We start from the raw sequence: 14,819 nt of genomic DNA, 5'->3' as shown, positions 1-14,819 counted from the left end.
TTTGTTGATAGCAATGTATATTTCGATTAAAATTCTTCCACTTCTTGATTTTATTTATTATCCAGACCTTTAAACTTATGCTAATATTTATATGTAGTGATTAGTATTGCAAGCTGCGTTTAGTGCCGATATCGTCTAGTATTTGCCGCAGCTCCTCGTCCTCGAAACGACCCTCCAGCGAGGGAATCAATGCCTTGGCCTCCTCTGGCGCCTCTGGACACAGATTACCCAGGGCGGCCAGCTCGAATTTGTGAAGCTTTTTCTGCATCAGCAAGCTGCCAAGTTGCCAAAGAAATAAATATTTATATCCAATTGGGAATGATTTGATTGCTGTTAAGTACCTTCTCACAGACATGATGGTCTCCTTGTTCTTAAACTTTCGAAAACTGTCCGTGTAGGCGTACGTCTTCATAAACACCTCCGAGAACTCCTGCTCCTCGTCAGCGGATTCGTTTTGCCGTTTCCGATGATCGAGCAGCATGTGCACTTCCGATATCAGCAGCGTCTCGGCATTTTCGAACTCTGAAACGAATACCAAGGAAATGGGTTTCGTTAGCAGTTGGCAGGGAACGAAATAAAGGCAATTTACAAGTGAAACATGGGAGAATGATTAAGTTCTAGCTGTAGGATGGAGGCCTGCTAATATGGCCCTGTTCCAGCAGAAAATCATAGATCTGACGCGTTTTGTTCACATCTATCTTAATGAGACGTCGCGCATCGGCCAATCGAAGATATCCGAGCTTGGAGTGCTCCGAAACCAGTTGGTTTTTGTAGTCTAGATAAGACTGTGGAACCAGACGAACCACACTGCACAGCTTTCGCTCGCCATCGTCCAGTTTGGAGTAACCAGGCAGATCTGGAAATCAAGAACAAGATTTAGGCGGCTTTCGACGAGGATGTGTGATTTTTTTTACCTCCAATCTCAATGGGGCTCGCCTTGCGGCGGGTGTTCATGGCAAAGAACTTCGAGCTGATGCCCAGTGGCAGCTGCTCTCCGTTCCGGTTGCTCTCGTAGTGCTGCACCAAGTGCTGCCAGTCGAAGCCGTCCAATTGCTTCTGCCTGGCATAGTCCCGATAAGCGTGTTGACGCTCCTTGTACAGGCGGGCATAAAGCTTGCCTCCCGAAAGCGTGCGCACGCCGTGCTGTCGCAGATCATACAGCTTGTGCAGCCAGGTGTGCAGTTCCCGGCTATAACGTAGAGACTCCAGGAGCATGTCGAACTGAATGGGATCTGGACAGATCTGCATGAAGACTAAGAATCGCATGCAAGTAGTATCGCTGCTAAAGGCGTGCATATATTTGGATATCCAGCTGACAGTGCGATTGGGCATTATCAAACCGTGCTGCCGCATGATCTTGTATCGACGTTGACGCTCTCTGTGGGTTATAATGGATCTTTAATTGACTATTAAGCAAGATTGATACGGATTCTTACCTCAGGCGATTGTTATATGCACGGACCAGTCCCAACTGCAGTTCCTCGGTCACCTCGCGCTCTACCTCGCTCTCCGCCGTCTCCTGATCCTCATCCCTGCCCCTGTGATCCACCATAATGGACAGAAGACTCTCAGCAGAGGTGTCGTAGGGAGTGTCGAAATCGCCCCTTGCACAGCGATAGCCCGCACTATTCTTAAACTGCATGGAGGCAATGTCATCATGTCGCGGTGGATCCAGGCTGCGCATTTTGAAGACATACGGCATCCGCTCGGGAAGGTAGCTGTGCCTCGCATGCTGCAGTTTGAGTAGCCGTTCAAAGATCCCGCCAAAGTAGCAATCGTGATAGTGGCGCCGCACTTCTGAGGGATCGTGCCTCTGGTCCAGGGCCTGGGATACCGCCTCCCAGTTGCCGTAGCCCTGGGTGCGGAGAGTCTTTAGCAGGATTCGCTCCTCCCGGGCCGTCCAATGCGGTTCCTGAGCGAAAACTTGGATGCTGTCGCGGACTATGATGTAGGCATGGTTGTTACGATGCGAGGAGACCTCTCTTCCTCGCGCGAAGCACTGCAGGCACAGCACGATGTCGAGGCACTCGGAGCACTTAATGTAGGGCTCTGCTAAACTACTGCGACACGTTGCACAGCGACTGGAGTCATTTGGAGCCACTGGAACAGCGCTGTTCTCATCCCGCGCCAATTCCTCCAGTTGCTCCAATTGCCTGTGCAACGAGTGTGGCTTGTACACCACCGTGGAGCTCCTGGTGTTCCAATCTGGGCGAGCATATGCGAAGCGCTCAACCCCCAGTGGCTCAACTGCAAAGAGGTAATTCAATGTGGTAAACATGTGGAGGAGCGCCGCTTTCGGGGCACTCGAAGCCAAAGATCTTCAGCCAGTTTCACTTGTAAGTTGGGATTTGGTTAGTGGGGCGTCGTCGGTTACCTTTGGGAAACTGTAGGTCGGCGGCGTCCTCGTCCACCATATCCACGGGGTTCATAAAAGACATGCTTAACTGTTTTAAAAACACTTCTTATTAAGAAAATATAAATTTTTCGTTCTGTACAAAATAATGCCGCTTTTTTTAGTGATGGTAAGGCAAACCGATAGCTAGCACACAAACTATCGATAGGTTAGCCACATTGTGCTTGCTAGATTGATGGTCACTCTAGCCGGCATGCAATGCAGTTTTGTTTTGTTCCGGGTGTTTTAATTTTATTGGGAACTCCACGGCTTTTTACAAGAAAGTGATGAACCAGGAGTCTGTAGTAGCTGCACCGGAGTACTGTCACTTCTTCAAGACCCTGCTGGTGGAGGAACTCGAGCTGGAGACGGACTTTCAGAGGCTACACTACGGCCAATGCGCGATAATTGGACGACTGGTGCTAGAGTCGAAATTCTATCGTTTGGAAAACGTGCGCGTTAAAAGCCTCCCGGAGTAAGTAGTGATAAACAAAAGATAATTAGAATGTGAATAGTAATTTACGAACTTCCAGGTCCTTATCCTTGCCCGAGGGCACAATATCTCTGCTCATTTTGGGACTCACCCACGACAAAGCCGTTGAACAGAGCGTGGCCACCGGTTCCTATTGCATTGTGCGCGGCGAAGTGGTTCTCTGCAATGTGGTGCATCCCAACAGTCGCACCCTGACCGCCCGCGGAGTCCACGAGAAGCTCTCCAGCCTGTCACATGATCCGGCGGCCAAGAAGGAATACCTCAGCTGGCTACGACTCACCCACAAACCGGCCATCGATTTATGGTTCATTCAGTCCATCGACAGGGCCGAAGATCTGCTGAGTCGCAGGTTGGAGATCCGGGGACTGACCGTGAGATGAACACACACTACCTCACCACGTCGCGAACCAATCCCCAGTTCTACATATTCAGCCAGCTCTTTGGCGACGATCTTGACTGGGCCAGCCAGTGCGATTGGGAGGGGATTCAAAACGTTGCCTGGCAGGAATTCTGGCAGCGTGAGGGGCACGAGCTGCTGGAGCAGAAGTGGCACAAGCGCTTTCCCGAATACCAGGACCTTATCGAATCTGTGACGCCTGAGGAGCAAGCCCTATGGAAAGAACTGTGGGAGAAACACGCCAGCGATTCGAGTGCCAGGTTCTGGCACATTTTTAGCTGTGCCTTCGAGAACTACCAAATCGAATTGTCCAAATCATTTGGCTTTAAATTAAATGCAGCGCCAGAAGAAGTTGAACAGGATTTACAGACTTTGAGCCTTAACAATAAACCGAAAAAGTCCAAACAGCGAAAATCCACAGAGAGCGAGGAGGACGAATCCTATCTGACTGCCAACGACGATCCTGAAGATATTGACGAAGAACAGCAGTTGCTACTTCTAGGATTGCCTACATCCTTTGCCTCCAAGGGAGTTCACAAGACCCGAAAACAAAGAAAGCCAGTAACTGAATCTTCTAGCAGCGATAGCGAGGATAGTGACGATCTGTTAATCATGGAAGACAACGATAGCAGCGCTCTCCATGGCGTTCAGAATGGTGGCGTCAAAAAGAACAAACGTCGGCAAAGGCAAGCCAACAAACTCAAGGCGAGGATGCCCGAGTTTATGCTGGAGGAGAACAGCCGGATGGTGAAGTACTGGTTTAAGCGATTCTCCTTGTTCTCCCGCTTCGACCAGGGCATCCGGCTGGACCGCGAGAGCTGGTTCTCGGTGACTCCTGAGAAGATTGCCAAACAGACGGCCCGGCGACTGGCCTGCGACTTAATCGTGGATGCTTTTTGTGGATGCGGTGGCAATGCCATCCAGTTCGCCAACACCTGCGGACGCGTTATCGCCATCGATATCGATGCTGAGAAGCTAGCTATGGCGAAGCACAATGCCGGCATTTACGGTGTGGCCCACAAGATCGAGTTCATTCATGCCGATTTCCTGCAGTTTGCGGCAAGCACAAGGATTCGCTCAAATGTAGTGTTCCTCAGTCCTCCCTGGGGTGGTCCCGACTACCAGAAGCAGGCAGTCTTCGATATAGAGCAAAGTCTTCTTCCCGTGGGCGCCAGTCATCTGATGCAGCTTTCGCGTCGACTGGCGGATGACGTTGCCTTCTTCCTGCCACGCAACGCAAACATGAGTCAAGTGATCGCCTTGAGTGGAGCGGGGCAGCAGTGCGAGGTGGAACACAATTATCTGGACACCAGAATGGTGGCTCTGACTGCCTATTACGGCAATGGAATTATAAAGGGTTCATTAGGGGAACATTAGCCGAATTAAGAGTAAGATCCAAAGTAACTTGTTTTTCTAAATATTAAAAAACTATTTCTTAAGAAAATATTCAGGCAATATTCAGTTAAAAAGAAAAGGTTAATTTGTAGAATGTTTCAAAAGGAAACCAACTTAAGTATTTCAAAGTGAAATTATCTAGGGTCAGAATTTAGTTTGTGACTATGTAAGAATAAAGAGAAACATTTTAATTTTGCTGTTAATTTTCTTTTGTTTAAGAAAAAATAAAATTTAGCTATTATTTCTATTGTTTTGAATAAGAAACCTTTGAACATATACCTTTTTTAATTTGTTTTAATTTTACTTACAATGAAAAAACATGTATTTAAGATGTTTTACAATGTATATAAGAGAAGAAAAATCATAATCATCATCATCATATTGCAAAATGTTGTTAGTAAAAATAGCTTTTTTAACCACGAGATGTAACTGAAAAGAAGTCACAAATCCGTGTAATTATGCATCAAAGAAACGTTATCGTTTTTTATACCTTTTTCGTTCATTGTTTATCCTCTTAAGTTTTTGTGTTCATTGGCCACATCGTGGAAAAGTTGACAAATGAATAAAGTCGCCTCGCATGTAACACATGTAAAGTCTTTTTTAACCCATCCCGTCGATCCAGCTGACCTGCCTGTGCAGTGATTGTTGCCAAGTGACCAGCAATGCCAAAGAGTCCGAGCTCTTTAGCCAATTTAGACAGCTTAACAAAGCTCAACTGACCAGTGGTCAATGGTCATAACCATAACGTTTCCAAATCCCTTCTTGCAACTCGCTCCGGACTTTTAATTAAAAAGCAAAGGAAACAAAGCGTGCGTCAATTTTTAAGAACTTTGTGGAACAAGTTGTGACTTTGGGATAACGCTGGGAAGGGATACGAATCCTGGTCCTGGCAACGTCGGTCGGGGGCAATTAACATGTTCGTGTCACAGCAGAAGCAGCCGTTTCTCCAGAATTCCAAAGCAGTCAACGAGCCACCAGAAGCAACAACCCTTTTTCATGGCTTACAGCATACTTAGGGCTTTCGGATGGGGTGAGTTCGGTTGAAGGGGTTGCGGTGGGGGCGGGGCATGTGCGGAATTTATAGCTGCCAACTGGCAACAGAGATATTTTCCCCATCCTTTTCCCAGTTGCGGAAAGTGCCCTCCTCTCCTGCAATTAGTTTGATTAACTTATTAGTGTGCGCCGAAACAACTTGGAAGAAATTTGGAGCGCGCTTTTCATCGCTGATTTGTGGGTATATCTAAAGATCTGTTATTATTTACACCCTCTGAAAAGCTAAGCAATGTTTCAAGAGACTAAAGTATATATTTTCTTAATCCTTTCAATGTCAGTTGATTCTCATATAAAATGTTTTAAAAGTTTCTTTGTTTTTAATATCTTTTTATTATTCAAAATAAGGAATATAATAAATTTTTATACGTAGAGTAAAAGGATGAAAGGATGAAAGAAAACCTCTTAAAGAGAAACGAATCGATTTATAATTCGGGACCATTAAGAACCCAAAGTTTCTGCCATTTAATTTTGTGACTAATAAAGTTTATATTGTAATAAAAGTAATATGTAATTGAAAAAATAATCATGTACTGCAGTAATACACCCCTTTAAATGAGATAAAGCTAAGCTCTGTTGTTGGCGATTAAAAGCTGACTTTTATTGTTCAAATTGTTATTAAAATACCGGAGAATTGCCCGTCACGCGTCAACTTCGGCATTATCAGCTACTTAAATCTAAGCTCCCCTTCCGGAACTTGGGTTCCGGTCTCTGGTTTCCAGACCGTACCTCCGTTATCCTTTATTAGATACACGTAATTGTCGTTTTAACGCGGGGTTGACAATGCCAACAATTTCAATATCCTGGCTTGGCGGCCTATAAAAGGCCAGGCATCTCTCTAAATATATAGAAATATATTTTATTGAAAAGCAAACACGTGTTCACAGCTCATCTCATCGTGCGGCAAGTGGCTGCCTCCGCCGTTTGGGCAAAAAACAAATTAAGTCACCCTTTTATTACGCTATTTAATTTCCAGCGTAATGTTGTCATCCTTCTTGACAAATGGTCACCCAAAACAACGAGGTCCCTGCTTCCGCATTCACCCCCCGACCGACTGACTGCCTGTTTGATCTGTAATTTGCGCCACTTGATGATGGTTTTAGGCGGAGAATCCGTACTCGAATCCGGGAAACGGAGTCGCTAAGCGGCGGGGTGGTTTATTTGTGCCGCAAGTTGCGACAATGCCGAAATGCGATTACGGCGTGCAGTCCATGGGAACTGTGGAAAATGCGATTGTTCGGCTCCGGTGCAGGTGCAGATGCTTCTTCATGGGCGCATCTAATTAAGCTGGAGGGGGGTTTGCCAGTAATTGCCTACTGATTTATGTCCTTAGACCTGCTTTCGTAAATATTGATTCGAAACAGAATGATAGCGTTGAGGTTGGATTTTCAGGGCTTAGCAATAAGAGGGTGCCAGAAAACTTCTATCTTGAGAACCTTGATGTTAAAGTATATTTAAAATATGTAAATGCAAATATAAAATTGTTCAGGATTTGGCTTTCGCTTGTAGCCTACAGCAACATGATCCTAAAAATTAATGATTTCTTAAGATTAGCTTCTTAAAAGCTTAAGCTTATTTTGAGAAATCACCTATTTTAAGGATCATGTTTACTATTAGTTAATTAAGAAATATTTACTAACGTACACTTTACAAAAATAAATGTAAATTTAAGCAAGTAACTTTTAAAAATTTTACAATAAATATTCAAGGTAGTTTTTCCTTGTAAGGAAAATTTAATATATTATTATACCAATTTCCTCGTTAACTTCCTTGCTGAGATTACAGCAAAATGGTGGCATGCCTCTTATTGATTAACCGTTATTCATTTGGTGGCAGCCATTAAAATTAATAAACGGTACAAGGGCGCCAACAACCACAAAGGCAATAACAACAACCAGAAAACCAGCAGGAATTACATACATACATACAATACCTATATAAACCAGCATCATAAAGATGAAGAAAAAGTGCGAGGGGAGGAAAGAAAGGGGGAGGCAGGCAGAACCGTTATCCGCCCACTTGCCATTGATGGGCAATAAAAAAAAGTCAAGTAGAGCGCAAAACAAGAGCAATAATATTTAATAAATGTGCACAGGGCCGAGCAATATTTATATGTGTGTACATGGATGGAATTTCGCTTGTTGTTGTTGGTGGTTGAATGCGAAAAAACCATAAATAAATAAACGAGCTTACGCACACAAGTACATGTAAGATTATACCGTGATATCCCACTACAACACTGAAAAAATATAGCTAAAAACAGAATATAATTCTTTAAAACTTTCAAGTGTCTTTTCTAAAACATTCTATATTTACAATATTATCAGAATGCCCACATTTGTTAAAGTTTTGTCAATGTGTTCAAGTAAATAAATAAAAAGTGTTTAAAAATATAAAACCTTACTTAAAAATGAAATATTTTTTAAACTTTAAATTTTTGATTAAGTTCTCATATAAATATTAATACTAAGTAAGTATTTCAATTTTAACAGTGTACTTTTCCTCTTCCTCTCTTCCCTTCCCTTCTCTCCCTTCGTATAGGTAGGCAGACTCCATGTAAGGTGCATGCGAGTGTGTGTGCGTGGCCCATGCATTTTTGGTTGAATACTTGAGAGCAGCAGAGGCAGAGCAACAACAATAACAACAACAACAACAACATGGCAGTGAGAGAGCCGCTCACTTACAGGCAATCCACCCGTCCCCACCTCCCCTCCCCTCTCTCCCCTTCATCCCACGCAACATCATTCTTCATGGCATTTCGGTGAAAAAGAATGCTTTTGATCTTCACAAGCGAATGATTTTTAATATGACTTTTTTTTGTTGTTGCTGCCGGCAGGGGGTGGTTTTTCAAGGGGCGAGAGGGGGCGAGGGCAACGTCTGTGGGCGGCGGAAATATGTTTGAGCCATGGGAAATGGGAAAGTAAAGTGCGCCGGCAGTCAATCAAAAGCATACGCTTTTTTTGTTGTGTACATACACACATAATGACTGTGATAATTAATTAGCTTAATTAAATACCAATGCAAGTGCAGCTCACTCACATACACACACACATACAGGGTTGGTCAACCGCAGCGCCTAAAATTAGGCAACGTTTGCATTTGGCAAAGTTTAACCGAAGAAAGGAGGAGAAAGGGAGCCCGAGCTTTCGCATAATGATGGTAATTTGTTGGTTTCGGCAAAAGAGCAAACGGCATCCTTGGAATTTCAATTAATTTCCATAATTTCCAACGCTTTATGAGCGAGGACGAGAACCCCCAAGCGGGACAGACAGAGATGGCGATTGAGAAGAGCGAGCGCGCGATTCCCCATCGAAGGGGATGATTTTTCCTGCCCTCGAATACGATTGTGTGTGTCCTTTGTCTGTGGGTGGTTTTCCCCGCCCACTTAGCCTCCCGCTTTGTAAGTAGGCCCAGGATCCCATCGCTCAACGCTAAATGCTTGGGAAAGTGTGCCGGAATCGCGAAATGGCCCAGGTGAAAAGGTCCTCAGACCCAAATACCTGCGGCATTATCTGGTGGGAAAATCAAAAGAATACTTTTTTGAATTTTGAACTTTAATCACTTGCTGAAATACTTAATAACTCCAGGTTTTCGTATTATAATTGCTTACACAATTTAATTGTGGGTTTAAATTTTATTTTCGTAGGACAGACCAAACCATTTAAATGTAATCCTGATAGTTGTAACTAAGAACTTTTCATGAAGTCGCAGTTTTAGTAACCTAATAAAACAAACGTCCAAGTTTGACCAATAGATCCAGAAACTTTCACATCAAAAGAGTCAGTAAATAAAGTAGATAATAAGCCCGAAATTAACTATTTAAATAGGTGTTCTATAAGTATTTTTAAATAACATAGAATGAATATCAGATGAGTATTGCAGAGTGTTTATGGTAAATATGACAATTTACTACATTGGTTACAGTCTTTTTCAAACGTAGTAACGTTTTTGTGACGGAAACTATTTCCCGCATTTGTTGACATCATAACTAATAATTCCACTAGCAAGTTATGATCCTCGAAATCCGCTTTACCATGGCAGCTGGGCCATGATTTTAATTAAAATCCAACAACCCAACTCCCCCATCATCCAACAATATGCAATTAAAAACGCAGTTATTAGTGCTGCGAGCATAACCAAATAAATTTCCAATTAAAACAATGACAGGCCAACGTAAAATCTGTTTAGGTTTTGCATTATTTTTGGCATTGCAAAATGGAACCAGAAAAATTGAAATTAATTTTTGGCGGACCCGAAAAACGGTCGAAAGGGGCCGAAAATATTTGTTTCGAGTGGCTCGCCATCAGGGCGTAGAGCAGCATTTTGGCCAAAAACCAAACCAGGACCAAAAACTCATTTTGAATATGGCCAAGAGCGGGTTTTGCATACACACTCAAGTGGCCCTAGTGGCAGCAAATGCGGCGGAAAAGCCACCGGAATAGCCGGATTTAATTAAAATCGCAAAATGGCTGCCCTTTCACCTGATTTGCTGGCCGTTTGTTGCCTGATTTTTGAGGGCAATCGAAAAATTTCTAATTTGCCGCTCATTATAAGTTTTGATTTTGTAATTAGTTTCTGAATTGGCTTTGATTTAGCGATTTGAGAGGACTCTAAAATTCAATAGCCATAAACGTTGAACAAAATCAAGTATTTTCCGTTGTGAGGCCATAAAAAAGAGATTAACATTTCGTTTATTTCGACCCATAAAAGGAATTCTGTGCAAATACATCAAAAAGAAATGGATGTGGGTAGGGGAATGCGGAAAAAAGTACGATGAAATAAAATTGAGGAAAAATCAACATTATAAACAACATTATTAAAAACATGCCGCAAATGTTTTGCTCCTCTCGCATTTTTGAGTCCATTTTGTTGTAAGCCAGTGGCCAAGAAAAAGGGGGCAGGACGAACAAAAGGGGCGTCGGTTGATGGGCAAGAAGCAGAGAGGGGGCTGAATGCCCAACCTCATGATGATGTTCTGCCCGGCAAATGAATGCTGCCCTGTCGAGGGGTGAAGGCGAGTCAAGGAAGAGGGCTAATAAAATTAAGCTCTGCCAGGAGATACAGCCAAGAAAGGGCAGGATGTGGGCAGCACCGGATTAAGTTGGTGGAGCAGCTTAGGCACTTTGTTCCTGCCAGGGTCTGGGTTTTTGTGCTCCTGTTTGTGCCACATCGTCATGCGGCTCCATAATAATAAAAATATTTTCATTAAATGAGAAAGGATAGCAGGGAGCACGAACAAAGTGCAAAAAGTGTTCTTTACCGCTCACTTAAAGGTTTGCCAAATTAAATCTAGTTTTTGAGATTTCTATCCGAGTCAAAAAACATCATATATGTATATAAACTTCACTTTGAGTTTAAGAAATTACAAAGCTATTGTATAATAATGCTTACTAAGCCTTACGTTTGTTTTTAATAATTTCTCGACTATTCATTATGTAAGTATCTATTTAAAATATTTTGATTTTTTATTAAATACAATCTAAACATAAAATGTTGTGCTAGTTTTAAAGTAATCATATTTTAATGAAATAAAATAATCTAAAAAGCAGAAATGCCATAAAAAACGGACTTTTGTAATTTTTAAAAGCGTGTTGGAAATGTTTGCATAAAAAATTATCATGAAATTAAATCTAAAAAACATAAAAACATTTAAAACCGATATAACTCATACACAATGATGTTTTTTTGTTCTTCAGATCAACTTTTGTTCGTTGTTTGGTAATCCTTTGATTACTTAGGGTTAAAAACATTTATGTAGGTGACTATAAATATAATCAAATTTATATCACTCATACGCAGTGTGCTCCTACAATTCTACAGGTTGAAACCGCATACGCCGAAAAGTAGGCAACCCTGTTGCCTTAATGAAACCCGCGATGCAGCCCTGTGCTAGGACTAACGGTAATTTCATTTGGCAGTTTGCCGAGCCGGTCCCTTCCCTCCCTCCCCTCTTTTACCATCCCATGTTTCCTTTTTCCTACTTCCTGGCACTTTCGCCGTAATAATTCATAATGAAAAAAGTTTCCCTGCCGCTTGTTTGTGTTTTATTTATTAGATAACATTATAACGTTTGTGTGCGGGTGGCTTTTTATTTAATAAAAATAAATAAATGTTATGGTTATGGCAACGCTCTTGCCCTCTCTTGTGCTAACCGCCTCTTCCCTCATCTCCCCTATCCAAGCGCCAAAAAGGGACATCATCATCATTACGCCTCTCATCTCATTTTATCTCTCGTCCTCAGGGCAGCAACAACAAAAACAACAACGACGACGACGAAGTTTATCAAAAGGCCAAAAGCACAACAACAATGGCGACTGCGGCAGAGGACCCTCTCCCTCCCACGCTCCTCTCCACCCCTCTCTTTCTAACGATTTAAGAGCATGCGCAGGGCATACTAGTGCATCACAAAGTATGTTTGTGTGTATTGTGGGGATTCGTATTGTTTTTGTTGTTTTGCACCTCAAAAAAATATTAAAATTGTGGTAAATAAATGAAAAATAAAATATGTGGGTATATAAAAAGTATGTATACACAGGCGTTTCCTGGCAGTTTAAAAGAGATTTCCTGTGGAGCCGTCACCCTCTCTTTCTCTCTATTGCTCTTTCCCCCACTCTCTCTCACTCCGCTGCGGCCGCCATTGCTAAACGCCGACGCCAACGCCAATGCCTGCGTCGACGTCGACGTCGGCGCCAAGTGGCTGGCCAATTCTTGTGGGTACATTAGCACTAATGATGATTGAAACGACAAACGTGACGCCGAAGCACCCGAAAGGATCCTCTCCATCCCCACGGCCATCCCCCCTTTTCCATTTCCCTTTTTGGTTGCAAATTCCTGGCTCTGATTTTTGAATTTGTCTCTCTTTGGTTTTTTTCGAAAGGAGAGGGGAAAGTTGGACATGACGAGGAGATACATAGAGAAAACAGAGAGTTATAAACCATTTAGTTCTACATAGGCCTAAAAGAGAATTATTTATATTTTAAGTAACAAAAAAAAAATTTCAACAAAAATTGTTACTATAAAAATGAATATGGTTAAAAACCAAGGTGATAAGTTGGTGTGAGCCTTAAAAAAACGATTTCCTGAAACAATACTTATTACTTATAAAATGTTTTAGTATCTATGATAATAAAATGTTTTCGAATAGCTTATTCTTAAAGTTTTAATTCTTTAAAATTTACTTATTTATTTACAATGTACGTTCTTGTTAGGCTTTAAAATACCATTAAAGTCAAACAAACTATCAGAATTTTTGAAACCAGCAAAGCTTGATATTCCTTAATCTTTTATGTAACTTTAGTTTAATGTTTTATTTATCTATGTGTACGCCCGTCATCAACCATTTGCTTTGTTCTTTTGGGGCTTTTCCTTTTCTGCTCGTTTCACGTTCTCTTGCATTGATTTACTTTGATGGGCCACTAATTGGAGCCTTCTTCGTCTTCCTGCGTCCGCCGATTCCGCAGGCTCGTAATGATCGTTAGCATTCCGTGTAGTTTATCAAACGGTAAATTGAAGACCCGTTTGGTCGGAAAGGGGGTTGGGCGAAAGGCATGGCTAATTGGGGCTGAATTTGGGGTTGAGCTGCGGCTGAGGATAGTTTTCACTACCAACTTAGTTCGCCAAATTCGGCCAAGAACCAGTTTCAAATTTTAAGCAGTTTTTAGGTAATTTAAAATTATAATACTTTGATTTTTTAAGCAACACCTTATTGTGTTTTTTATACCACCACAATTGTCTGACAAAAATATTAGCAGACATTTTAAAATAATAAATAAAAATCATCGTTTATATTAAACGTAATTAAACTCTTTGATAAAATACTGTTAAAAACTCCTTTCTTTCTTCTACCTGATCTTTAAAACTTATAAAGGACCTTATGGTTTGTTTAATAATTGTTTAAGTATATAAAGCTAATCCAGTTTTATTTAATAGCTAACAAGGTAAACCTTCTGTACATTTAAAGAAAATGTTTATTTGCCTTGACCATTGCCATAATTTGTCCATCTTATTTTTATATCTTTCTGGACCTTCACTTACTTATTATGTATCCGCGATGTAATTTCACAGCTTATTGCTTCATTAATTATGTCTGTCCCCACAGTGACAACCCCAGTGACATTTCAGCTTATTCAGAAAATATTATTAATCCAGCGTCGCCATATTGTTTCGCATTTATTTTCCGGCTGCTTTTGGTACCGCCCATTTACCAAAAGCGAGGGAGACGGAGTAAGCCAATTATCCATTTATTTCATAATTTCAATAACTTTTCATACACTCGCCCTCGAAACGGGGGTTTACCCAAATGGGTGTGGGCAGGGTTGCTCTGATAGGTGGGTGGTTCGAATGGTGGGTGGTGGGTTGGTTGGCGGATTACTCGCTTTGGTGGGTGATTCCTTTTTATGTAACTGCCTGGTGGTTGCTCTTGAATGATGACGATGATGATGATGTTGATGATGGGGCTTCGGTTGACGATGTTGTTATGCCTTCTTCTTCTCTTCAAAACGCTCTTTCAGAGGCTTGGATCTAAGTTGAGGGCAGGGTTGTCAGATATTGCAAAAAATATCAATGATATTCATGGTAGATTACTTTTAAATTTATTTAACCACAAAAATAAATTTTAAATGGTTTCTCTACGGGTTTGCTAAAAGGTCCAATAAAATGATAGTTTCGAATAAAACTAAATCTTTTATAGAACCATTTAATGAGTTGAACTGAAGTGTAATCAGTTCCGCCCTAATATATATTTTTTATAAATTATGTAAGCTTAATAAAATAATTTATAACTTGTAATAATAATTTGTAATTTTCAAAATAGAGCAAAAATAAAACTCAACACCTTATTGCTTTATAAGTTTTGAGTACTAAATCCAAAAGTTTCGACAACCCTGGTTAAGAGCAAAAAAAGCAGAAGGAAAAGCGGCTAGAAAAATCACAACGGCAACTCTCGCACACCCACAAAAAGAATCACTTACTCACGCACACACACTCACAGTCTCGCCAAAGCAGCGCTGCTGGCGTCGCTGCCGGCGTCGACTGCCAATAATGTAAAAATTTTACGGCCACGAACTTTTGAGTTCAGTTCAGTTTGCAACACG

The 14,819-nt window shown here is 41.6% G+C and overlaps 2 protein-coding genes across 3 annotated transcripts; one reads left to right on the top strand and one right to left on the bottom strand.

Annotated features, from left to right (window-relative positions):
- On the bottom strand, positions 1 to 2,530 carry LOC108017441 (RNA polymerase II subunit D). 2 transcript variants are annotated; one of them, XM_065866973.2, is made up of 5 exons: positions 2,375 to 2,528; positions 1,437 to 2,247; positions 915 to 1,378; positions 590 to 856; positions 375 to 522 (listed from the first exon to the last, which is right to left on the bottom strand). In XM_065866973.2, exons 1-4 carry the CDS (start codon positions 2,436 to 2,438, stop codon positions 618 to 620), a joined length of 1,578 nt encoding a protein of 525 aa, XP_065723045.2. In that variant the 5' UTR covers positions 2,439 to 2,528; the 3' UTR covers positions 375 to 522; positions 590 to 617. The 2 variants fall into 2 exon arrangements, with proteins under 2 accessions (XP_016939960.3, XP_065723045.2); XM_017084471.4 differs by lacking the exons at positions 590 to 856; positions 915 to 1,378; positions 1,437 to 2,247 and adding an exon at positions 1 to 275 and having other exon boundaries at positions 342 to 522; positions 2,375 to 2,530.
- Positions 2,531 to 3,009: 479 nt separating this feature from the next.
- Positions 3,010 to 5,264, top strand: Tgs1 (Trimethylguanosine synthase 1). The gene has a single exon (XM_017086164.4). The coding sequence runs from the start codon at positions 3,187 to 3,189 to the stop codon at positions 4,657 to 4,659; it is 1,473 nt and encodes a 490-aa protein (XP_016941653.4). The 5' UTR covers positions 3,010 to 3,186; the 3' UTR covers positions 4,660 to 5,264.
- The last annotated feature ends 9,555 nt before the right edge of the window (positions 5,265 to 14,819 follow it).

The sequence above is a fragment of the Drosophila suzukii genome, chromosome 3 (genome assembly GCF_043229965.1).
Source record: "Drosophila suzukii chromosome 3, CBGP_Dsuzu_IsoJpt1.0, whole genome shotgun sequence".
NCBI lineage: Eukaryota > Metazoa > Arthropoda > Insecta > Diptera > Drosophilidae > Drosophila > Drosophila suzukii.
This window is presented reverse-complemented; position numbering and strand designations above follow the sequence as displayed.